Genomic DNA, 25979 nt, shown 5'->3' with positions numbered 1-25979 from the left:
AAGGGTCTCTCGAAAGTAACTGGACCCACCCTTGACCCCGAATGGTAACCCTTGACCGAAGTGTACGCATTTTCCCCTCCAATGTTTACCCCCTTTCCCCCCTTGCCACCAACTTCCTTCCGCTTTTCCTGATTTGTTGATTCTGATGCGCCCTCGAGGGCCTCAAACAAAGCCCCCCCCCACACAGACACACCCTCTCGAGTGTTAATGCAATCTGAAATTCTATATGCACACACACACACAGAGAGAGAGAGAGAGAGAGATACGGTTACCATCCGAGTGCATTGCATAACCGTAAAGTGGCGACTGGGGGCGGGGCGGGGGGTCTGGGGGGGGAGGCCCAGTGTAAATTATATTTACAAATTTTATATCTTGTTGAATTTTTAATTAAATTCCCATTCCGTGTGCACCCAGCAAGAGAAAGAGAGCGCCAGAGAGGGCCAGAGAGAGAGAGGGAGGGGGAGAGGTGCCAATGAACTTGATGCCCCCCCTCCTCCACCCCCCACTGGATTCTGGATTCTGGATTCCGTTTCTGGATTCTGATTTCGTTTCTGATTAATGGCAATAAACATTCGGCCGGGAAAATCTGCTCATGTGGCACGGCCATGTTGCCCCTCGACCAAAAACTGATTAGCATTTTCGCCGCTGCATTGTGTTCATGAAAAAAGAATTTTCACTCGTTCGCATCGCATCGCAGGCGAAAATGCTATTTAAATTTTAATGCCCCTGCCTTTTAGCAACAAAACAAGAAAAACAAATAAAACAAAAAACAAAAAGCAAAAACACACAAAATACGAAAATAAAATACAGAAATACAGCAACAAAATGAGATCGAACGGAGAACCGAATCCTTAGATACACTCAAAGATTTATTTTTTAATTTTTAATTTAATTAACTTTAATTATTTTTATTTTGAAATTGTTTAAATATTTTTATTTATTTACAAAATTAATTCCATTAATAATTAATAGAAATTTAAGCGATTTTAACAATTTCTAATAATTTCTTCGATCTTGATATGTGAGTATAATATTTGTATCTTTTGATTGGAATATCTTTAGAGATCTTAAAATTTTCTCAAACAAAAATCAATACCTTGTTTATGCCAAAAATATGTGCATTAATCCCAGGATGATGCCACCTAAGGAGGATCTTTCCTGAAAGGTTTCTATATTTTAATATATCGCAGATTTGTGATCACAAAACACCCCAAAGAAGGGGAAAATCCCAAAGAATTCCTTGAAAAGAAAGCTTTCTTCTAGACATAACAAATCCCAGCATCTCCCTGCCTCCCCAATCTCCTGCCCGATCGTTAGAGCCCCTCTTGAAGGGTATATTAGGCGAAGGAAAAAAGACTTTTGCACACATGGCAAATGGTAAATGGTAAATGGCTATTGGTGGGACCCCTGGCTGGGGGGAGGGGGGCGCGGCAGGCAGGGCGGAAGAGTGCGATTCCGAGTGGGGCAGAGTGGCAAGCCCGGCAATTGCATGCAATTTCAGTCTCGTTGTTGCCCCGAGGCCAAACATGGTCCAAGCTCCAGAGCCCCAGACCCCCAGACTCTACCTCCCTCCCCTCCGATCCAGCCAGAACTCAATGCACGCACTGCCACTGCCACTGCCACATTTTGTTGCACGTTATATGTTGTACTTTTTGCACATTTAATTTACTCGTTTTCTCGTGTTGGCAAATGTCAAAAGTTAGCATCGAGAACGCAGCTCATTAAGCGGCCCGGCCCGGCATCTGTATCTGGTATCTGGCGGATGCGTTTTCAATCTACGCCAGATAAACGCCAGATAAATCTGCAGCCAACACGAAACCAACTTTAAACTTTAAACAGATCCCAAAAAAGGAAAAAGTCTTTCCCGTGAGGTCTGTGCCCAAAAAGATTCAAAGGATTAAATTATCCCACATTTTCCTTGGGATTTTCCATCTTTAAGCATGCCGCCGCCCCTAGAAATGTGCGGCTTCCTTCTGATAAGAGCCCAGCCTGTCCTCTCGTCTCGAGATGTTGACCCGCATCCGTGGCACGTTGGTGGCAAATTGACCCACTTTTTCGGCCTGCCTCTCACCCCCACGCTCCCCCGCACTCCCTCTTCTCTGGTCCACGCATTAATCATGACAAACCCATGACTGCCGCCTTGTCAGCGTCGTTGTCGGGGCCGCCATGCAAATCCAGAAAAACTGTCACTAAATGTGCGACTTTAAGCGCTCTTATCCTGGCCGGAGTCGAGGCGGTGGCCCTGCCAAGAGCTGCGGTTTTTTCTGTCGCCTCTTCCTGTTGCAATACTTCCGACAGCCCGAGTGCATTGCGTTGCGTTTTGTGTGTGAGAGAGAGCGAGACGACGCGACACATCATCCACATCCGTTTGACGCTTTTTTCGCCGTTTGCCCTGCTCTTCAGCTCCACAGCTCCCCAGCTCCCCAGCTCCACAGCTCCACAGCTCCACAGCTCTTTGAATATTTCACACGGCCGCCGCATTGCTGTACAGTGGAACCAGCCAGTGGATGTTCCGGGAAATTCAGGAATGAATCTTCAGGGATCAACCAAGAAAAAAATTCCTTTTTGGTGTGGTGGGGCTTTGGGGTGGGGCTTTGGGGTGGTGCTTTGGGGTGGTGCTTTGGGGTGGGGCTTTGGGGTGCGGCTTTGGGGTGCGGCTTTGGGGTACTGGTACCTCGATTCGCTGCCCAATCGGCTTCGTCTGTGCCCAGAATCCAACAATCTTTGGCTTACTTTTCGATCCGTTGGCGACGCGCAAAAGTCGCTTCCAAGAAGCCAAAAACAAAGAGAAAATACTTTGCATACTCGTATTCCTTGCGTTTCCCCCATGGCAGCGGAAGCACTGTGCAGGCGCTTTGGTGCTCTCTGGCCAAGTGAAAAATAGTGTAATTTGCAGCCCCAGAGCCAGAGCCAGGGCCCAGCAGCCCAGAGAGGAGTGCAGGAGTGCAGAGTGTGGCAGTGGCAGTGGCAGGACAGAGGCAGGACCGAGGCAGTGCCAGTGGCAGTGCGGAAGAGAGCCAAAGTTAATTTGTAGCGACGGCGAAACAAGCTATTAGCAGGTTGCACAGGCGACAGGCGGCCACATGCAGGGGGGGAGCCAGGCAGGGGAGGCACGGAGGGAGGGGGGGGGACAGGTCGTTGTTCCTTCTGCTGCAACTCGTTTTAGGTTTTTTTTTCTTTTTGCGCTCAGCTGGACCTGGTCCGGGGACGAGTCATGGATGGACGTGAGCGGCACGTTGACGCTTTAATGCTCTTTGCCAGGGTTCTCTCTCGATCCCCCCAACTCCCTCTCTCTCTCTCTCTCTCTCGGCCTCTCGTACGTGTGTTCATGTGCCTACGTATCTGTCAGATACTTTAGCGCAAGTGCTGCAAAACTTTTGTAAATAATGCTCGACAGTGCACTTCCCCTTCCCCTGCCCCTGCCCCTGCCACTGTGTGTGTGTGTGCATTCAACATGTCATGAATGAATAATTAGCCAACGCAGGGGACAGGGCACTGTGGTGGTGGGGAGTGGTAGGGTGGGGTGAGGGGGGCTGTGCAACACTAGGAAGCCAAATGCATCCATCCACACATGGAAACACGTAAAATGTTTCCACTGCCTGCTCGTACGTTGCTTTAATTAATTTGAGTTGAACGAAGTTCTCTGCTTGTCGCTGGCGCTGCTTCTACGTTTCGCCATAAATTCTACCCCCCACCCCTCCCTCTTAGCGGGCATTCTTCTGTTAACTAATTTCAGTAGGGTATTCGAATTTTGAGCGCATATTTTCACTAGAGAAAATTTCGAAATTATTAAAATATAATAATAAAATGTATATGTAAAAAAAAAAAGATTAAATAACAAAGAAAAAACTAAGATACAAATAAATAAATAAAAAATAAATAAATCAATAATAAAAAAAAATAATAATAAATAAATATAAATAATAAATAAATATAAATAATAAATAAATATAAATAATAAATAAATATAAATAATAAATAAATATAAATAATAATTAAATGAAAATAATAAATAAATCAATCGTAAACCACAAAAAAATATTGTAATTGAGTGCATAAAAAATGAGTTAAGAACTAAGAACAAATCAAAAAAAATACAATAAAATGGTACTTGGATATACAGATCTATGGCTGAATTTATGGTTCCATCTCAAAGCCTCCTTCAGCACCTTTTAGAGCATCTAACGCTGCGGCTTCCATGGCGTGGGCCTTTCGTTGTGTCTTGTTTTAGACATATTTTTATTATGCCATCTTCATGAATATTTATAAAAGCAACTAATGCCCCAAACGGGAGAGGGCCCCTCTCTCTCCCTCTCTCTCTCCCTCGCTCTCTCTGGATCCCAATCCCCTGCCTCTCTGCCGCTCTATCTTGGCCCTGTTTTATTAGCCGGAAATGCAAACGTTTGTTATGCTCTTTGCTCGACTTATCTTTTATTTATGTGCATTTCCCCATTCATTTGCGAGGCAGGCACTGGCCAAGGGAGGGGCTCTAGGGGTGAGGGGTGGGGGGAGGGGCCTCAAAGAACTGTTAACAGGTTAATAAACAGCCTGGCATCCGAAAAAAAAACAAAAACAAAAACAAAAACCAGTTGATGCAGCAGTTTCTTTTTTCCTCACATTATTTGTATTTGTATTTGTATCTAAAATAAATTGCTTCCTTTGTGCCACATAATTTATGCATCTTTAATTGGTTTATCTGTGGCTTAGAAGATACATTTGCAATTCTTGGCCAAAGGCGGAAGCGAATGAAAGAAATCTAATGGTTGGCTTTTGATATATTAATACGAATGTATTCCCTGTACGAGATGGGATCATCGGTGCGGAACAGAGACAGGAATAGCGAGCACTCCACTCCGAGAGATACAGATAACGAGCACAGATGGAACTTGCCTGATTGCCAAGTACCCCTCCCCCCCTTCCACACAGAACAGGCCCTAGGAATAGCTCTAGTAAACCCAAACCCTTAGTATTTCATCCCAATCCATCCGCACTCTCTGTCTGGCCCTGTCTGGCCCTGTCTGTCCCACCCCTCGCAGCCCCTCCACACCGAACCCCCGACTGGTCCACTTTTCGAGTGCGACAAATAAAAGTTGAACAAATTTCCCATGTACCGTTTCGCACGTTTCAACCAACAAAAAGCAAAAAAAGCAAAGCAAAGCGCACAAAAAAAAAAGCTGTCTCAATCGTTTACATAAATTTGCCGGACTGTCTATCAATAAATCTAAGCGGAGATAAATTTATAGCATTTTTCGCTGTTGTCGCTCCACATATCGTAGGCACACGTGTGTGTGTGTGTGTGTGTGTGTGTGTGTGTGTGTGTGTGTGTGTGTGTGTGTGTCCAGTGTGTCCTTCGTCCTCTAATCTTTATCCGTATACCCTCTGCAGATGATATTTTGCACAGGGTTTAATGGGACTTCCACTTTGTAAAGCAAACGAGTGTGAGGATTGGCAATAACTATAATTTAAGCAATTATTTTATCTATAAACTAATTCATATTGATAAGAAATTATCTATGAAATATTTATTTAAGTAAACAAATTTGTGGCTTAAGGAATTTCATAAAAATGTCGCGAATTTGTGGGCGCTACTTATCTAACTATTGACGTTTCCGCATTGAGCAATATAAACAAATAGTTATTCTCCACTATTCAGGAGGGAAGTCTTTTATTTGCCAGAGAATTCACATATTGTTCCCAAACAAACTCCGAGACGAGACTAACTATTTTTAGTCAATGAGGCAAGGTCTACTTGTTCCCGCCTTTCGTCTTTGGTACGGCTATATTGCCGATCGGCATCACTTTCTTTGGGCTTTAGTTTCCATTTCTAAAAGGTAATGCAGTCAGATCTGATAAATGAATGAATTATGGCAGTAGCTTGAGGGGTGGGCCCTAAGAATGGGTTCAAAAACAAGTCATAATTGTTAGAAAACCAAAAACTAAATCCATAAATGTTAGTCAAAGAAAATGGAAGCCCTTTAGACGGGTATCTCTTCCATGGAAACGTTGGCCTCCAACAAAAAGGGTATCCAGCAGTGCCCTAGACCGTAGACCATCTTATCTTGTATTCTTTTCCCCACTCCTATTCCTCTTTCCTTATCTCTATTTTCGGCTCCGAAATACAGATTTTTAGTCAAGGACTACCTCAATGCGGGTTTCGTTTGTCCGAAATGGAGGGAGGGGAAAGACAACGAGAATATCAAGAAAGTAGAAAAAAAAAAAACACACACACACGCACACAGAAACCCAGAGAATCGTTTAGCATATTTTAGCATGCAGAGAGAGGGAGAGAGCGAGAGAGAATCACACACCTTGGCGTGTATCTCTGTCGCACTTAATTATTACGAAATTCCGCTGGTGCTTCTGTTTCTGTTTTTGTTTCTTTTGTTGTTGTTGTTGTTGTTGTTGGGGGTTCATTAGCACTTGTCGGTGACAGGTCGGTCGCTCTTCCCTCCTCAGTGCCCCTCTGCCCCCCTCTGTGCCCCACTGCACAATTGCCTCAATGAAAGTTTACGAGTTTATTGCGGGATTCTCTCTCTCCCTCTCCCTCCACCTCCCCCTCGCTCTGTCACTATTATTGCTATAATAATAGTTTGCTGTGGCTGTGGCTCTGCTGCTGCCTCGTTTTGTTCTCTGGCTTTGAAAGTGAATTTATAATTAAGTTGGTTAATGTCGAATCGCTCGCTCGTTGGCTCGCTGGCTCGTTGGCTCTTCTGCCATTAATTAATGTGGGAATCGTTTGCAAATGAGTTTCGTAAATATTCACAAATATCACAAATATATCCAGCATGCAAAATATTGAAAATTGGAATTGCAAACGCTATTAAGTGTGGCATAAGTTTTGGGATCTTTGATTTATGGCGGAGTGTCGTGAGAGTGAGATTTATTTATTAATATTTAAGAGTAACAAATATATTGCATAATTTAGGAAATTGAGAGAAGAACCCTGTAGATAATTTCATTCACGTTTCTATGGATGATGTTCTCTTTACAATACATATCTCCATAGATTTCATCCATCAACCATCTATCCAAAAATTCCCTTTCACTCTGTTCCCCTCCGAAAAAATCCCCCAAAAAACCTCTTAAAAACTCATTCAACTTTGAAGGTGAATAACCTTCCCATTGACACACCCCCCCAGCTCTCACGCACACACAGAGAGTCCCCCCCCCCCCCCCTGCTCCCTCCCCGCACAAACGCATCGCCCAAAAAAAAAAAAAGAATAAATAAAAGCAGAAAGCCGCCGCCAAGAACAAGATAAGTGAACAAATCTCTGCATAAAATTGTTGCTGTTTTTTTTTTGGCTAATTTTTATGTTGCCACTCCCCGTTCTCCCAGCAGCGCCCCCGCCCCTGTTTACTTGTGCTTTTATTTCTTAATTTTATTTATATTTATATTTGTATTTGTATTTGTATTTAATTTGATGTGTCACTTAAGTTGTCGACAAGAGAGTGCGAACGTTGCGGGTGCCGGAGGGGGAGCGAGCGGGGAGCGGAAAATAAAGATTTATCGTGGGTGGGTGACGCGACGACTCTGCCAGAGGCAGCGGCAGCGGCAGAGGCAGCGGCAGAGGCAGCAGTGGGGTTCCGGGGACGCGTGGACTGCTGCTGCGGATGATGCGTCTCTCCTGCATGAATTGTCGATTTCTTGCTGTGTGTGTGTGTGTATCTGTGTGTATGTGTATTGCCAAGGTTGTCAGACTATTAGCAAAATAAAATCTCTCCGACATGTGAAGGTTCCCCGCCATAGCCTCCATCCGTCCGTCCGTCCATCCATCTCTCACCAAAAATGCTTCCATCACCCCCCCTCAGTTCTTCAGTTCCTCAATGCCTGCGCCTGCATTTGGACAATGAACTTGAAATCAAATACAAATAAAACACACACACAAAATTCTCTATAGATATTCCCGCACTCGTACGCTGTGTGTAGTGGGGGTGGGGGTGGGGGTTAGGGGGCAGGGTGGCATTGTATTCGATATTCGAGGTGTCTTTACAATCCAAAAGAAAGCGCTTCCGTTACCAAAGTCTGTCTCTATCTCTCTCTCTCTCTGTCTGTCTGTTTGATTAAAGCAGTATCTCAAAGGCTTTAAGAGATTGAGGAAGAGAAAAGACATTGAGTGTCACAATTTTAAAGATATTTGATACTTTATACCTTTTAAATACGATTTATTTGTACAGCCACAACATAAAAGCCATAAATTGGAGTTTTTATTAACTTAAAACTTTGTTTAATGGGTGTCTTCTCAAAGATTGAAGAAGGTGTTGCAATCAGCACTTTCGAATGAGCGGAATATTGAATATTTTGCTCGTACTCGAAGAACGAGTATCCCTACGAATTGTTGCTGTGATTGAGTTTAATTTACAACCAAAAACAAGTTCGAAAACTAATAATATAAGCCAGGATAATGGGTTTTTCAGTATCTTTCTACCTCATGCCATCATTTAAAAGACTTTTCATTACATTTTTTCTATCTTCTTTATCATCTATATCTATATCATCTCCCCAAAGCACTCTAAATACTCTTGAGTATTTTAAACGATAATTAATTTGAGATTTGTTGAACACAAATATAAACCACAATAAATAATTTCTCTCGAATATTCAATCAGAATTTCGGACTTAATTTCGGCATGATTGGCGGCAGAGGCAGTGGCAGTGGCAGTGGCAGTGGCAGTGGCAGTGGCAGTGGCAGTGGCACATGCCTCCTGGTGATATTTCCACATAAATAAATTCAATTCCATTTAATTTAATTTAATTTTTCGCCGGGGGTCAACTACAAATTATACATCATTTGGAGGCAGCTGCTAATGACCGACCGAAGCGACCGAAATGTTGTAAAATATCTACAAGTGTATATGTAGATGTATGTATAAATATTGTATTTTACAACTGGCAGAAGGGGTGGAGCGGGGGGTCCGGGGTCCGGGGTCAGGTCACAGCCACAGCCACAGCCATTACCATTATTCGTATTGTTGGGCCCGCAAGAGAGCGATATTCAAGTGAAAATACAATCAATTATGAATCTTAATGATCTGAAGAGGAGAACCCAACAAAACAACAATGGGGGAAGGGGTGGGGGGAGGGGTCAGGCAGGAAGTTTTGACCAAAAAAGTAGAGAGTCCAAAAGCAGGCACACAGCCTCCTGTCTCGAGCCTCGTGCCTCTCTCCTCCTGCCTCCTTCCTCCGACTGTGGCTCATGTTAATGTTCCAGCATTCAACAGGTTTCCCCCCCAGCCCCCCACACACACCCCTGCCCCTCCTCTGTGTGCTGTGCCATATTTTACGTTAGTTTTAGTAATTTTCCCATTTCGCCACGCCAACTACCGCACAGCGTGCATTTAAGTGTCGTCGCTCCGAATGCGAACACAAGTATCTGCAAGTACGTGCACGTATCTGTATCTGCAGCAGCCGACAGCCAACAGACGGACAGACAGACAGTGCCACAGACGGAGAGGCGGAGTCGCGCTGCCTAACGTTTTGCTGCCTTAATAGGTTTTTCGCTGCGCCTCGGGCGAGTATCTAGTGGATACATTCATTGGCCACAGATTCGGTGGGATACGGTTTAAGCGTTATGTTTAATTACAGTACGAGAGCCAGTGCCAGTGCCAGTGCCAGTGCGCTCTTGAATTTGAGTCGCGCTGCTCTTCTTGTCGCCCATAAATAACAGGAGGCGACTCCGGCTCCGAGTCCGTGTCCATGTCGGATCTATCTATGCCTATGCCTATGCCTGGATCTCGAACATTTAGCGGTGTTCAAACTTGTTGAACAATCTTTCGACAGCCACAAACAGGCTGCCACATGTATCCACCGACCGCCTGACCGCCCGACCGACCGCCCGACTGACTGCAGCTGCAGCTGGCGGTCTCTTTTGAAGCTGCCACTCAAAAGATATGCAAAAAGTATCCGCAGATGTGTGAATAAGCGCTGAATGAATACTCGAATACTCGAACACTCGAATGCCGCATTCAATGCCATAATTCACACAAAACAGCCAATATGCGCAGGCAGAGAAATACCTGTTTCCCGGAGAGACTGAAGACTGAAGAAAGGGACTGCCACTGAGGAGGCTGAGTCACCCCGAGCGAAGAATGCAACGCAAGATTGATATGAGTATGAGGGTAGGGCTTTAGTTAACAGCCTTTCAAGAGCCCAGCCAAGTCTCCAGCCCCAAAAGTATCTTCTTTTGTGTCTCGGAAACAAGAAAGAGAGACACAACATTTGATAGCCGTAGATAAAGCGCCTTAAAGGGCATGGGGGGAGGGGGGGAAGGGGGAGAAGACTTGTGCTCCTCGGGTTCTGGGCCACAAATAAATTGGATTCCCTGGAATTTGTAATGTGCTCTCGAAACTTCACAAGAAGCAGAAACCAAGAAAACAACAAAAGTAACAACAAATATATTGTTGCGTCTGTTGTCTGTCGTATATATGTATATATCTATATATGTGGTATATTCATAGGAAACACGAGGGGGGGGCAGAGATGGTGGGACAAGACAAGACGGCGGCATGGCATGGCATGGCTTTCGCCTTTGGCTTTGAGGCATATGTAAAGCTCAAGTTGCCTCCAATTCCACTTCCAAGTGTTACCAAGAAAACTGTCAACACACACAGAGGGGCGGGGGGACGCATACACTGCGCCACAGGACTGGGCCCAAGGCGGGGAAAACAAGTCTCCGAAGAGACGCTTAATAGGTACTTTTTCTAAAAAAAAAAAGTTAGAACTCCATAAGAACTGTGGTAGAAAAGCCTACATGGGAAGAATTTCTAAGGGAAAGCCCACAAATAATCGCAATTTTATAGGAAATCTTCTGAAACTCGAGATCTGATAGATTCATGCCATATCTCTTCTTCGGAGTTCAGTTTTGTGCCCATTACTGCTCTGAAAGTCTGTTCTTAAACAGATATTTCCACAGGGAACTCAATTTTGAGCTTTTAAAGGCACTCCAAATGCCGCCGTTTGGGCTTTTGAGTGAATCTAAAAACTCTCGGTATGGTTTATGATATTTTTCCTGCCCGTAAAGTGGGTCAAAAGCCTTACAGAAAATTCTTTCAGTGTATATATAGCGCTTTGCCGCCCCGTGCGCCTTGTTGTCTGTCCATCAGTCCATCATTCAGTTGTAAATCCACTCACACACACACACAGAGAGAGAGAGAGAGAGAGAGAGGGACATCCGACAAAAGTGCTAACTTAATTATTTAGCATGCGAGCAGCAGAAGAACGGAGCAACAGCCAACAGCCAACAGCCAGAGGAAGGAATAAGAACAACTTGAAAACTTGGCAACAAAGAAAAGCCCTGCCCCCATGCTACCCCCTCCCTGCCCCCTGCTCCCTGCTCCCTGCCCCCAAACAAGTGCCGACAAAAGCCGACAAATCTCAGCCGCAGCGGCAGTGCCGCGCGAAACGTTCAAAGTTTTCGTTTTGGTTAAGGTTTAAGGTTTTTGGGTTTTTGGTTTTTATTTTTTTTTGGTTTTTGGTTTTCGCTTTGCCTCCTTTTGCCTCTGCGCTTCGTGTTTTGTTGTTAAGTAGATTTATGCACGTCTAGTCTGAAATTATTTGAAACAAGTTTAAACAGGCATATGGCCAGGCCAGGCCAGGCCAGGCCAATCTTCAAGGAAAAGAGACCTTAGCCAAAGCTTCGACTCTGACTCCGAGTCCAACTCCAAGCGAGACGACTCCCAGCGACGACGACGGCGATTCAGGTAGAGGAAGGGCGTTGCAGACGACGGACCTAAAACCTAAGCCACAACTCAAATGGGGATACAGATGGAGGGGGGGGGACTACATAAAAACGCCATGAAATATATACAACAGCAAACACATGTCGACGTCGTCGTTGCCGTCGTCGACGTGCCAAAGATACAGGTAAAAAGATACAGATACAAAACTGCAATGGCCCCCAAAAAGCAGGGCTCCCCTGCTGCCCCTCCACGCTCTCTGTCTCTCTCTCCCTCTTTCCCCCTCTCTCTTCACGTGGATTCCACGAATTTCACACTTTTTTGGCTCTCCCTTCGATTATGATGATTATCACAGCCGCACAATAATGGCGATGACGATGACGATGACGATTACGATGATGATGAAGGATTAAGATGCGCGGTGGCTGCTGCTTCTCGAAGATGCAAAGATACACTTAACAGCATCTAGAGATACCCATCGAATGAAGCGAACAAATGAAGGGGGGCGTAAGTGCAAGACTACTCAAAGGCGCCCACAGATACAGATACAGATACAGATACAGATACAAGGAACCCTTGATTCGCTCTCCCTTTCGCTGTTTGAACAACTGGCGCCATCTGTGGCTTAAGCTCTGGCACCAGGACACCCCCTTAACCCCCTTTGGCGAAGGGGAAGGCGTTACCAGGGAAGGATCTACCCCTTTGATGGACCTTATACGTATCCCTTGTTCCCTGCATCTTCTGCTGCCTTCTCTGCCTCACACACTTGCCACAGAGTCATTGTCCCCCCCCCCCCGTGAGTTCTCTTGTGGGGCTTCCTCCTGCTGGCAACACATATCGCGTGACTCTGCCACTGCCACTCAACGAGTGCAAGAGAGCGATATGGCTGCCGTGCGGCAACGCCTTCGATCGCCCAATGGCCGCCAAAGTATCCTCCAATTACCAATTTACGACTCCATTTAAGCCCCAGTCCAGAGACGAGCCACCACAAACGGAAGTCAACAATTCAGGGCTTTTCCCTCATAATTTTCAGACTCCCGGGCAGTCCCGGGGGGTGGCAAGGGCAGAGCCACAGGGGGGTGGGGCTCGAAACAGAACACAGAAAAAAGAAACAAAATTAATTTATTATGTTAACAAAAGTTTTGTAATGTTTAAGCCGCCGCCTCCCCGGCAATTAAGTGACAGAAATTATCAACTTTATGAGATCTGCCACATGTCCTCCCGCCCCGCCCCACCCCCACCCCCTGGCAGTCCCAAAGGGGTCTCCAAAGACCCGTAGCCCAAAGTTCTGGACGGGTTCTGCTTCCCCCCCTTCGCCCTTCTTCTGCTACTCGTTTGCGTGTTTAATGACATTATGATTAAAATCATTTTGTGTCAAAAACAATTGTCGCACACACACACTTTTTTTTTCGGGGCGGAAACGGACTTCGGACACATGTGAGGCATGTCCAGGGAACACCCAGGACCCACTACCCCTCCCCCCTCCCACCCCACGACGACGATTATATGTGGAAGCCATTTCTGCCTGTTTTTTGCCACTCTCTAATGAGCGTTTCAGTGGCGCAACAACAACAACAACAAGGGTTTACCAAAAAGGGATATCTGTAGCTGTGGCATGCCTCGTAATTGGCTAGATTGTGTTGTACAATCGAGGGGTCACCGTACTTAATCGGCTTTCATCGAAAACAGATCCCGTCACATCGTTTGAGCATCCCCAAGGGAGTTTTTTCCCGGTTTATTCGAGGCTTACCTGAAAACAGAGAAAATATTCAATTAGTTTTGATTTTCCAAGAGATTTATAGGAAATTCTATAGGACATTTTTCAGATATATTCAAATATTTTCCATACAATTTAGGTATATTTCTTAGGGATTTAAGTATTTTCTAAGAATTTTTTCCATAATTAATTAAACCCTAATCAATTTTCAATTATTTTTATTTTCCAAGAGATTTCTAAAAAAGTTATAGAAGATTTTCAAATATATTCAAATATTTTTTATGGAATAAAAAATTTATTTTTTTTAGATTTTATCATAATCTTTGGATTTTTTCCTTATGGATTTTTTTATAAATTTATAAATTTTTCAATTACAAATTTTAATTATTTTTTAGATATATTCAAATATTTTCCATAGAATTTAGGGATATTTCTTAAGGATTTGAGTATTTTCTAGACACTTTTTCCATAATTATTCAATCCCTTATTAATTTTTTTTTAAATTTTAATTTAACAAGAGAGTCATAGGAAATTTTAGATTTCGATTTTCGGGATTTTTCGATACATTCAAACTTTTTTATAGAATAAAAAAAATATTTTTCCTTAATTTTGGAGCCCATTATAAATTTTTCAATTAATTTTAATTCACCAAGAGATTTATAGGAAACTTAAAAAGAGTTTTAGATACATTCAAACATTTTCCATACAATTTGGGGATATTTCTGAAGGTTTGAAGTATTTTGTGAGCATATTTCCCTTGGAATTTGATCGACTTTTTGCAAAGAAACCCAAATAAATATTCGAGGGCACCCCTGCCGCAGATCTCGGGGGAGCTGGGAAATCCCCGGTCCCCATTCACTCCGAATATCGCTCAGAAGTGCTCCCACACACAGACCTTGGTTATTATCAATTATATACGATTATGTGGGCTATCAGGTCGTGCGCGTCCCCGTCTGGAGGGCTTTGTCATCGTCGCGAGTGCGTCACGGACTCCATGGTTCCCGTTTCTATGGATTCGTGATAATTTCACTAATCATTTCATTTTCTATTGAGTTTAGTTTTACTCATACCCTGCACTGCCCTGCGCCGCCTCGCCTCGCCCCGCCAAAATGATAAGAACATTGACGCCGTTCCCAAACGGGACTTGTGCAACTGCCACCCCGCCACCCCGCCATCCGATAAGGGGCAGAGTGGGGCAGAGGAGGGGCAGAGGGGCTTCCTGCATTTTTGGTTTGTTTTATGTCTCGGCAAACATTTGATAAACAAGGAAAAAACGAAAATCCCCAAGCAAATATCGGGGCGAGTAAAAGTTAAACAAATACATAAATATTTGTACGCCTCGGCTGTCGTCCGTGTCCGCCTTTCTGTCGTTGAACTTTCCGCCGTTTGTGTGTCAATTTTAATGAGCGACAGTTAACAGTGCCCCGGAAAAGTGGATGGCCCCAAAAGGGGGGCAAACACACACACACCTCGTATTACTCCTTTTAGAGGGTATTCCGTTCTATCGACATCTTTGGTGGAAATGCGGAAGATACTTCAGACCAACCCGAAAGATACAGTCGCAGTATCTTTGTATCTATTCACTTATCCCCTTCACATCATCATTCATAGAAAAAGATACTTCTGCCAATGAGTATCTATATCTTCCACTCTACTACTCTGACAGCCTGGCAGGCAGCTTTCCTTTCCTGTTGGCGATTGATTTACTCCCGACATTTACGACACTCCCCGCCCCCAGAGCTAGCAACAGATCCCGCCCTCAAATGAGGCATGGGCGGGGGCATGTTGCACATTCCCTCACGCCTCTCACGGCAAATAAATGGCCAAAGTGTGCTTTTAATTAAATATAAAAAAATACAAGTGCTTCGCGGGCAGCAGCCGAGCGGCAGAGCCGGGCAGGAGTTAGCCAGGCATTCGTGGAATGTCCTGGACGTCCTTTTAAGCGGGCGAGCTGCTCATCTGAAACGCTCATAAGGCATTTCTCTCCTTCTTTGCTGATAAATTTAAAGGCATTTTGCAATAAACAAGAAACAGAGAACAAAGTTAAATGAAACATAAAAAAAAAACGCAACGTTTTTTCTCCCTCTCTCTGCCGTTCTCTCGCTCTCTCTATTTCGCTCTCTCTCTCTCTTGCAAGCCATCAAAACGAATAAAACTTTGAAAAACTTTTGCAGAGAACCGAACCGGTATTTCTCCTCTCTCTCTCTCTCACACACTCTTTCGTTCAGATACTAAAGATATATATGTATCTGTATCTGCAGACAACTGCAGCAGACAGCAGGCGACGCAGATGAAGAGACAATACGCGAAAAAGTCAGACAAAACAAAAAAAAAACCAAACCTAAAATGTATCTTACGGATACATAAACATGCCGCACGTCTTTGTCTACGTAAATGGCCCATGAAAATGAGACAGCGACAACGACAGCGACAGCGACAGGAACAGCCAAAAGCCAAAGGACCATCAGAGCATCAGCGAACATCCTCCTCCCAGCATGAGAGTCGCCGTTCGCCGTTCGCCGTTCGCTTCGCTTCGCTGGCGACATCTTCATGAAAAAAAAGTGCCAAAAATCGCGTGTTGATAACAGCGCGTGAAGCAGGGGAGGGGCGGGGTCTGCTCTGCAGGGTGGGGAGAGGAAAAGGAAGCAGCATCATTAGGATGATGATGATGAAGTTCTTAAAGCAGCTCTCGAGATGTTTAGGGGCAACAGGTTCAAGAGGCAAGAACCAAACCAAAGACCTACAAGTCTTTAAAGCTTTAAAAAGTGTAGCCAAACCCCTTTTCGAAGGAAGGCGGTACCCCCTCTAGAAGGTCGAGTAGTTTTTCCACACATAAATCAAGGTCAAAGATAGTCCCTGGCTGGCAGCCCTGTTCCCATTTCCATTTCCATTCCCTGACTTCCTTTGGACTTAGACTTTCATTTCCTGGCCATCCATCCATCCTTCCATCCATCGATCCATCATGATTAACCAACTAAACGATTTGCATAATGAAAGACACCAACAAATGCCGGGCATATCGATTGCAATGGCAATTAGATTGCTTTTCTCGTGCGGTTTTTTACCTGCCACGCTTCGCTGGCAAAATAATGATGATGCAACTGCAACTGCAACGTGCCACTGCTGCTCCAAAAATTGCATATGAAAATGTAAATGAAATTTAATTAAAGCATATTTTCATGATTTTTAATGCATTTTCAGGCATTATTTATTAGGCCTTTCCCTTCGTTGGAATAAATAAATCATTTGACACTTTTTCGCAGATTTTGTGGTCGGTTTGGGTTCTCTAATTGATCATATTTTCATATTTCTATATTTTGTAATAAATTTACTACGTAATTGAGCAAAAATAATTGATTATGCGAGAGTGTGGCTGGCGAGTGATTTGCTGTCTAATTGATTCGTTGATCAACTTGAAAAACATTGAAAACATGAAAACTTTCATTCGGTTTGGGCCCAGAACTTGTCGCCGCAGCGGATGATTGATGGATTGTTGGATTGCAAGGTAAAATGGTAAAAGGGGGGGCTGGGGGGGCAGGAGGCTGTCTGATTGGTTGACTGACTGTCCGATGCGCCTCACTGATCGACCAGGCCATGTGGCACAGAGCTCCAGCTCCAGCGGCAGCTCCAGCTCCACGTTAATTACATTTCCATGCCGAGCAATTAAAACGCAGGCGAGGAAGGCCAAAAGGGTTTCGGGTATCGACAAGGGGAATACTCTGTAATGGAAACAAATGTCCCGCATGCCTTGCCATACCTTCTTGATAGATCCTTGCCTCTGCAGACCCTGTGCTCGATGCCAAGACAAGCCTCCAACCAAGCCCATCATGCCCCCATTTCTGGCAGAGGGTATTGACAGGGCTTTGAGAACTCATTTGGGCCGCAGACAGTGGCAGGGGGCTGGGGGCAGGGGGCTCAAAAGTGTCTGTGCTTCAGAGAACATCAATCCCCCGCTGTGTAATCATAAGCAACAATGTCAATTACTCAATCATTGATTACGATACGAGGCAAAAAGTACTCATACTAGGTGGAAAATAATAGTAATTATGCTCCGTCGCTGTGTGTCTCCTTTGTGGCATCCACGATTGTGCAATGTGTCGGTGGGGCAGGGGGGCGTGTGTGAAAAAGGGTTGATGATTACCTGGGGGGGGTGGGCTTGCCCTTGGAAATGTGTGAAAAGGTTTGGTTTAAACTTTTTACGGAATCTTAGAATGCAGCGGAAATCGAAGCGTTTTTAAACGGAATCAATTCAAGGTTGAAGCGTTTTAAAACGACTTCGTTCCAAATATGCTGCGTTTAAAAACGCCTTCGGTTGAGAGTTCGAGCGTTTTCAGACGCACTCTCCTGAAACTTGTAGCGTTTTAAAACGCATCTTCTGGGAAGATGCTGCCTAGAATGTAAAAGCGTTTTAAAACGCATTTTCCTAGGTTTTCAGCGTTTTAAAACGCCTTGGTTTGAAAGTAAAGCGTTTTAAATCGCACTCTCATGAAAATTCAAGCGTTTTAAATCGCACTCTTTAGAGAATTGAAGCGGCTTTAAACGCTTTCGCTGGGGAAAAAGTAAATATCTTAAAAGTTGATCGATGTTTTGATTAAAAATATATTTAAATGAATCCCAAAGGCCTGGCACTATTTATGGCAACTTATTGGGCAGAATTAATAATCAAAAAAAGGCCTTGGATAGATTGTGATCATCTATCGTTTGCTGGCACTTGTTGCGGCTTCCATTCCCCACAATCCAAATGCATTTTGTTGTAATTAACTTTTAATTACTCTTTTGGGGGGAGGGGGCTTACTCCTTTTAGTGCCAAAATGTTTGTTCTAGCCATTTGGAAATAATTCGAAAATGAATTTATTTATGCTACAAATTGGATTTTATTTCAACTAATTAGAAGCCCAAACAACCCGTCCCTCCCCCCCGTAACCACGAAACTAATTTCACGCGCCAGAAGCGCACACAAAACATGAACTGAAAATGAAAATGACAATTAAAATCCAAAGCTAGAATGGCATAGAAATTCTTTTGACATTTTCCATCAATATTTATTAATTAATGCTCGTGCACATATTTATTTATTTAAACAGTCGGATATTCATGTCTAATCAATGGTCCAACAACCGCACAAAAACCATAATCAGGCAACAACAGAAACAAAGCAAACAAAAAAAAAACAGAGACAGAGACAGAAAGAGACATTTCTGGTGAAAATTCGATTAAATTTAGTCATATGTCAGGCCCGGGGATACTTTTTTTAAAGCCGATTATGGAGGAAGGTCTTCCCTTTCTCTAGGTCTCCCTTCTTGAGGCCCCCGCACAGAGATTCTCATTTCTCATTTTCCCGTTGTGGCTATATCTATTGTCTGCTTCCGACTTTCAATGGAACGAAACGAAACGAACATTCAAACGATGTGATTCGCCTTCATTCACTCTTTTTTTCCCCCATTCATTCACTCTGTCCCCGTCTCTCTCTCTCTCTCTCTCTCTCTCTCTGGCTTTTCCTTCCGCTTCCCATTCACAACATTCTCTGCCCCCTTTCCCCCTTTCCCTCCTTTCGTTTTCTTTGAAATTAGCTTTGTAATTTGTGATTTGTGCTTTTCCTTTTGCTTTTTTCTGCCATTCGATTCGATGGTTTTTCAGCTACACTTTTGCTTTCCAAAGCTTCTTATTGTCTGTCCGTTCTGTGTGTTGGTGCGTATCTATGACTGTGGCTGTGGCTGTGGCTAAGTAGAGCACAAGTCAAGGTCAATGCCAGTGGAAGAACTCAATGACAGAAATTACAACAAGAAATGGAAGGAAAATATGAAATGTAATTGCATTTGAAAACAAAATTAAATTCAAGAAAAATCGAAAATTAAACTAAAAGAAATTGAGAGAATTCTGGGAGTCTGGAAGTGTGAAAAGGGACCCAAAAAAAGGAACTCTACTTCAAAAAAGAATTCCTCAGATTTTCTTACTCTTTAAATGAATTAAAAGAGAGGACAGGCACAGGTGCTCTTTGGGAAAGATCTCCACGTCCTTAAAATTGGGGGTCAAGTAAACCATTATAGAAGTCTATACAATGATGGGTTGTCTTATCCTCCAAAGGAAGCAGCTAGAAACCAAACGAAACCCTCGAACGTCTACAACCCTCAAACATTAAAATTAAGCAATTTTTTTAAATAATAATAAATAATAAAGATTTATAATAACCCATAAAAATTTATAAATAATTAGTAAACTCTTTGATACAAAAATATTACATTTCTAATAATAAATAAAATATATAATAAAAACTTTTAAATTGATATTCCTAAATATTTTTCTTTGCCTACATTTTAACACTTAAATCGTGCAAGAAAAAAACATCTGGCCTGTATAGGTTTTTAAAAACATTTCAAAGACCTAAGAACATTCAAACTTTTGTCCAATAATCCATAAAGAGCCAACCACCCATTTAAAGTATCGAAAACTTTGACAAAACCCCCAGTAAAATGCCCATTCAATGGCTCTACAAAATATTTGAATATCTTTTATGGACTTTCGACTTTTGGGAGAAATTGAAGCCCAAAGATAGGCCAAACTTTAAGCAGAATCAAGTATTAATTTATATTTATATCCCGCTGCTCCTGCTGGGTGCTTCTGAAAAACTCATCAATGTCTCCCTCCCCCTCCCCCTCCCCATCCTGGCAGCCAAAACATAATGATGGCCCCTGGCTATGGAAATGCATTTCCATTGCCATTGTCAATGCCAATGCATCGCATCTCTCTAACGCGCATTTTCCAACTGAATCTGGAGCTGCGATTCCTGCGAGGAGGCAGGCAGGCGGGCGAGCAGGCAGGCTGGCAGGCAGCATAATTGCCACATGTGCCACAGAATTGAGTTCAGCTTATCACCGCAGCACGCACGCAGGGGAGCAGGAGAACAGGGGAACAGAGGAAGAGGCGACAGCGGGGAGCATGGGCCGCCATGCACATCACTCATACGCCATGTTTGTCCAGTCGATGCTTAAAAAGTTAATGACTAATTTTCGCTGGCGCACAACGTGAGGAGGCAACAACAGCAGCAGCAATAGCAACAGCAACAGCGGGAAAAAAAAGAACTGCCTGCCACGGCCGTCAGTTGGTTTTTCGGGATGCGCTGCCTGTCTGGCGGCCACACGATGGGAGTGGCTCTGTGGCTCTGTGGCTGGAGGCAGCAGAGGGGTTGACTTTACAGCTGCATATCGGAGGGAGGGGGGGCGGAGAGGGGGTGGGCTGTTGCCTCCACTGTTATTTCAGCTGCATGCCACCATCATCATGCGACTCTGTCTGCCTCTGTAGCGGCAGAGACTCCGACTCCGACTCCGCGACTGGTCGCCCCTTTTCGACTGACGTTATAATTAATGAAATTTTCCAGCATTTCTGTTGATGTTGCCCCGAATGTGTGCTGTGTGTGCCACAACGAGTCCTCATGCTGCCAGCGAATTTCCAGGCTAATATGATTTTGATTTTGGTGGCCGGGCATTAGAATGCCATTAACTTGTTGGTTTGTCGGGTTTTTCCATCCATTCAAAGCCGCAGATAGATAGAGAGAGCGGGAGATTCATTCATTCCCATTCAAAGGAGGGACGGGGCGAGTCCAATTGGCATTGGAGACGTGTAAACGAGGCATAAATTATGCATCTGTTGCACAAATGCTTGGTAAATCTCCTAGTTAAGGATGCCCCTTGAAGGGGGTTCCTTGGGCAGGAGAGGAGGATCATTTCTAAGGGTTTTACAGCCTTCTTTCTTAAGCTCAGGCCAATGTCCACCAATCATTGGAAATTCATAGGTTTTAAGGGCTCTTTTTGTTCGTTTATTTTCCTCCACTTTCCCTAGAAAATTTGTCACTCCACCTCGCATTTTTCTCACACTTTTCCGCAGCAGTTTTCCTCACCTAATTTCCCACTAATAGCACACAAAATCCCTACTTGAATCTTGCTTTTCTCTCGTTGCCTTTTGTGATTTATGGCCCCGAAAAGTCGCGCACGTATTTCAGCAGCCCCACTACTCCCCCACCCCCCCTCTCTCTCCTGCTCTCTCGTCCATTGTTTGCAGAGACAAAGTAGCGTGCGAGTGCAGAGCAGAGCCGGGGAGGGGGGAGGGTGGCCGAGGAAAACAACGTCTGCATTCTACAATTGCGAATTGCATTTTCCATGGAACGTAAATATAAGCTATTTAGCAAAATGTGCACGAAAAAAAACAACAAACAGAGAGAGATAGAGAGAGAGAGAGAGAGAGAGAGAGAGAGAGCTACAGCAGCATCCACATCCCAGAGGAAAAACCCAAGAAACGAATGCATCCAAACCCTTGGATACTCTTTATTCGTGAGATACAATCAACGAATTTTTTAGCTCTCTGTATAGAATGTATCTGTGGCATGTATCTCAGGAAACTGCTTACTTCTATGCATGCGAATGCCCTCTCCATAAAGGGTATAAAAAGATACATCCAAAGGGGGAAAATGCCTGCCTGCCTGCCTGCCTGCCTGCCCGCCTGCCCGCCAGAGAGACGGGAGAGGAGAGGGAACAGCTTTTGCCCCGTTTTGAGGTCAATGGACAAAACATGCAACATGCAGGCAGCATTTATTACGACTTAATGCGCTCCCTAAAGGGTGGAGCACGGGGCGGGGGGGCAACAGCGGTGGAGGGAGAGGCTCTAATTTCGTGTTTAAACTGCTTTTCACACAACCTCTCCTCAGATACAGATACAGATACACAGATACACCACATGGGAGAAGCCGCAGCTGGTTTTTTGTTGTTCATAAAAAAAAAAGAACAAAAACAACAAAAAAGATACATGAAACAGGAAAGAACCGGGCAACGAATGTGTGGATACCCTACAAGAATCTGCTGCCCCCAACCCCCTCTGGAGGCAGTGGAAACAAGTGGAAAAAAACCAAAGGCAAAGCCCAACCAAAGGGCCTGACAGCTGGAGGTGCCACAAAAAGAGGCAGGCAGGCAGGCAGGCAGTCGGAGACTGGCCACAGGAGGGGCGGAGGGGAGGGAGGCAGGGAGTGAAAAAGAGAGAAAAAGAAAACAAAAGCCAACATTTTTCAGTGTGGCCAAACTTTTGGGCGGCTGGGGGTGGCCGCAGGCGGGAGGCGGGAGGCAGCAGGCGTGGCAGATAGTTGGCCCCCACAATGAAATGCAGATTTGAGCTGCTTTTGTGGGGCGTGTGGCGTGTGGCTGCTTAGCTGTTCATTTTTTTGGGTTAAATCTTGGCCCAAAAAGCAAAGCCGCAAATGGTATTGGATCTGGAAATGCTGCTCCCTTTGCAGATACAAAAACATCTACAACTGGCAACTGGCAACATTGCAACCTATTACATTGCACTTGCGACGTCATCAAGCCGTCGCTTTGGAGTCGCTTTGGAGTCGCTTTTGGAGTCGCTTAAACGAGATAAATCAACGTGGGCGATTACACAATACACACACGCGAATCTCAATGCGATTGTATCTGCCTCCCTCGTTGTATCTGTGTGCATGACTTGGCAAAACAAGCAACAACCCACAATCAGTGGCAGCAACAACAAATGCAAAAAGGCTCGCGCCATTGGAGCAGTGGGTCGAACTTTGCTTTGGCTGTGGAAAAACGTGGAAAACTTGGAAAACCTGTAAGACAAAAGTCGACAAAATCAATAGCAAGCGATGACAGTGCCACCAACAACAGCAACAACAGCAACAACAGCTACAGCTTTAGATACATTTTTTGTGTCTTGTGTTTCTTGGGCTTTATGAGCGATAATTAAAGTTAAATGCTTTCTGGCGTCTCTGCGGATGCCACAAAAGATACAAGATACAACAAGTATTTCTCCACTCCAAAGATTGCAATTTGTGTAGAAAAAACAAGAAACAAAAAAAAAGGAAACTTTTAATGACTATTCTCTGGGTGATTGTATCTTTGTGTGCGACACGCGTGTGTGTGTATCTGTGAGGTTCAGTAAGAGTGGTTCTGCCAGAAGCCAAGGCTGCGGCAGCAAATCTCCTCCTCAATTGAGGTCAGTAATTAGAGAAATAAAAAAAAAACAGACCAAAACAATCGAAATTCGAAGATTATTCGACATTTTTTGGGTGTCGAAGCTGTAGATACTCTTCGTTTAATGTATCTCTTCATCCGCACAACAAATTCTGTGCATTCCCAAAGATAATGCACCTCAAAGATACACGAAAAAGGTACAAAACAAAAAGGTAAAATACAAAACAACAAAATTTCAAAGAAAAAACACACAGAAAACACAGAAACACAAAATAAATAAATCAAAAAAGAGTTCAATGACCAAAAAGTTGAAATTATTTCCGACCGCGAGAGAGAGAGAGAGAGAGAGAGAGAACGCGACTTTGGCCGCAGATACGTGATAAGCAGAGGGGCAGACGAGTGGGGGCCGTGGGGAGGAGGCGTGCGAGGCCCCAATTGACAAAAAATTTCGCGGCGCGTCAAGCGTACTGACAGATACAATAGCCGAGATAGCAGCATTCGGGCTGCCAGATAGATGGCAGTCGATAGGCGTGTGGCTAGAGAGCCCCGTCTTATCGGTGGCATGAGATACATGTACATGGCATGATTTGCATGCCACAATCTGAAATTAATTGAAACGCGAAGAGAAGCAGACCAAAAGATACGTTTTAGAGGGTGGGGGGGAATATTTTGAGGTTGGAAGTTCCAGCGAAGATGCATCTGGGATAGTGCGACTATGTATCTGTATCTGTGTGTCTCTGTGGCTGAGTGTGTGTGTGTGTGTGTGTGTTGGTTGCAGCCAGGAAGCCGCTCTGTGGCCTCTCACGCCCACGCGCCATAAATTGAAAATCATCAGCTACTGCCCCCACACCCCGGCCGGGGGAACGCATGTTCTGCGTATCTTTCAGATACAAATGCTCGCTGCAATCGCCCCTCGCCTACGGCTCTGCTTTGTTTCTGCTGCTGCGTTGCGCATTTTTAATGAGCGGAAATTAGTTGGCATTGCGGCAAGAAGATGTAGATACAAATGTATCTGTGTATCTGTAAGTCATAAATATACAATCCGATGACTACTAGGGCCATTAAGGGGGTCGGCGCGCGTGCCGCTAGGCCACTTGCCACTTGCCACGGCGATTGTTTATGTATCTAGTATCTCACAGATGCGATTGTCGAATCGCTCGTTTAACTGCCAGATAAATTCTGCCTCAATCGGTTATCGGTGATTAGTGTTCGGGAGTATCTCATCGTGGCGAGGCTCGGAGTATCTCGTGGATACGCTCCTAGTACTAGTACTATTTTTGGGCACTTTTGGCATCGCAGAGGCATTTGGATTGCCACTTTTGGCGCACTCGCAGATACTTATTTTCGGTGTATCCGCATTTAGCGCAGTCTTGGCACTGCACATCCCGCAGATACAGTTTTTTTGCATATCCGTTTATAGCCAGACAGCCAAGCCAAATGTATCTGCTAGATACAGATTTGGCACGGCACGAGGACATCTTAAACATGCGCTGATTCCCGATTGCTGATTGGGACAAATGCATCACTGATTTATTGCATCTCAGAGTTCTCCTCCCCGTCGCATGCATGCATGCATGTATCTGACAGATACGTTTTACAGCATTTCCGCATTACCCCGCCACACACCTCTCTCCATCACTCACTCACCTGTCGGATGACTCTGACGAATCGTATCGATCCCGGCACCGCTTCTTCGTGCCTCCTCCTCCTCCTCCGCCTCCGGCGGTGCCTGCTGCGCCTCCTGCGGCTCCTCCTGCTGGTGCTGCGGCGCCCTGATACAGCTGAGATCGAAGTGCGTTTATATCCAATGCGGCAGACGACTGTGCGGCACTGGCAGTCCCCGTTCCATCGCCGTTGGCCCCCCTTTTGGTGCCCTGGACAATGCCAACGCTGCTGGGCGTGCTGAACAAACGGGGTGGCTTGGCGGGCGGCTTCAGCTCGATGTTCGAGTGTTGCACTGGGGGCACGGGGGGCACTGGGGGCGGTGCCAGTGCCGGCAGGGCAGTGCTTGTGGGTGTGGATCCTGTGGCAGTGGATGTTGCCGCCTGCTCTGTTGCTGTGGCAGTGGCTGTGGCAGTGGCTGTGGCGCCAATTGTTAAACTGTTTAAATTGACGCCGTTTTTCAGCTGATCAAACAATGACAATGCCCGACTGGAGGTTAAAGTTTTTCGCCCTGTCAATGTTGTTGTTGCTGTTGTTGTTTTTGTGGCAGTGGCAGTTTGCGGAGGCGGCAATGTGGCCAGACCTGTAGCTGCTGCTGCTGGAGCTGCTGCTGGTGTTGCAACTGCTGTATCTTTAGTCTTTAATGCCGTATCCTTTGGCTGTGGGTCTGACATTTTCTTTCGTTTTTCCTCACTTTTTTTTCTGTTGTTTTTTTTTTTGTTTGGTTTTGTGTGCTATTTCCACTATTTCAGGTTTTGTTTTGGTTTTAACCGTACTTTTAATTGCTTTCAACAGTTGCCAGTTTTGTGGGGGCCTTTTTGGCCTTTCAAGTGTTTAGGCCGCATACTTTTTTCGTTGGTTGTTTTGTTTCTCAACTGCTGTTTTCGTTGTTGATTGATTTGCACACTAAAAACCTAATGGATTTCGGTTTTGGGGGAACGAGAGAGATCTAT

General features: G+C 44.7%; 1 protein-coding gene across 1 annotated transcript in view; it reads right to left on the bottom strand.

The window, feature by feature from the left end:
* The window catches only part of LOC6601256 (zinc finger protein jing), a 126793-nt gene extending 100885 nt beyond the window's left edge, over positions 1-25908 (bottom strand). Inside the window, exon 1 of the mRNA XM_026986796.1 lies at positions 25012-25908. Coding sequence (XP_026842597.1) covers positions 25012-25700 — 689 coding nt within the window. The 5' untranslated portion in view covers positions 25701-25908. The remainder of the gene's footprint in view (positions 1-25011) is intronic.
* Between the last annotated feature and the right edge of the window lie 71 nt (positions 25909-25979).

Source organism: Drosophila persimilis, unplaced genomic scaffold (assembly GCF_003286085.1).
Source record: "Drosophila persimilis strain 14011-0111.01,24,50 unplaced genomic scaffold, DperRS2 tig00000002-arrow-pilon, whole genome shotgun sequence".
In the NCBI taxonomy this organism is placed as follows: Eukaryota; Metazoa; Arthropoda; class Insecta; order Diptera; family Drosophilidae; genus Drosophila; species Drosophila persimilis.
Note: the sequence above shows the minus strand (reverse complement) of the source record. Positions and strands in the feature narration are given on the sequence as shown.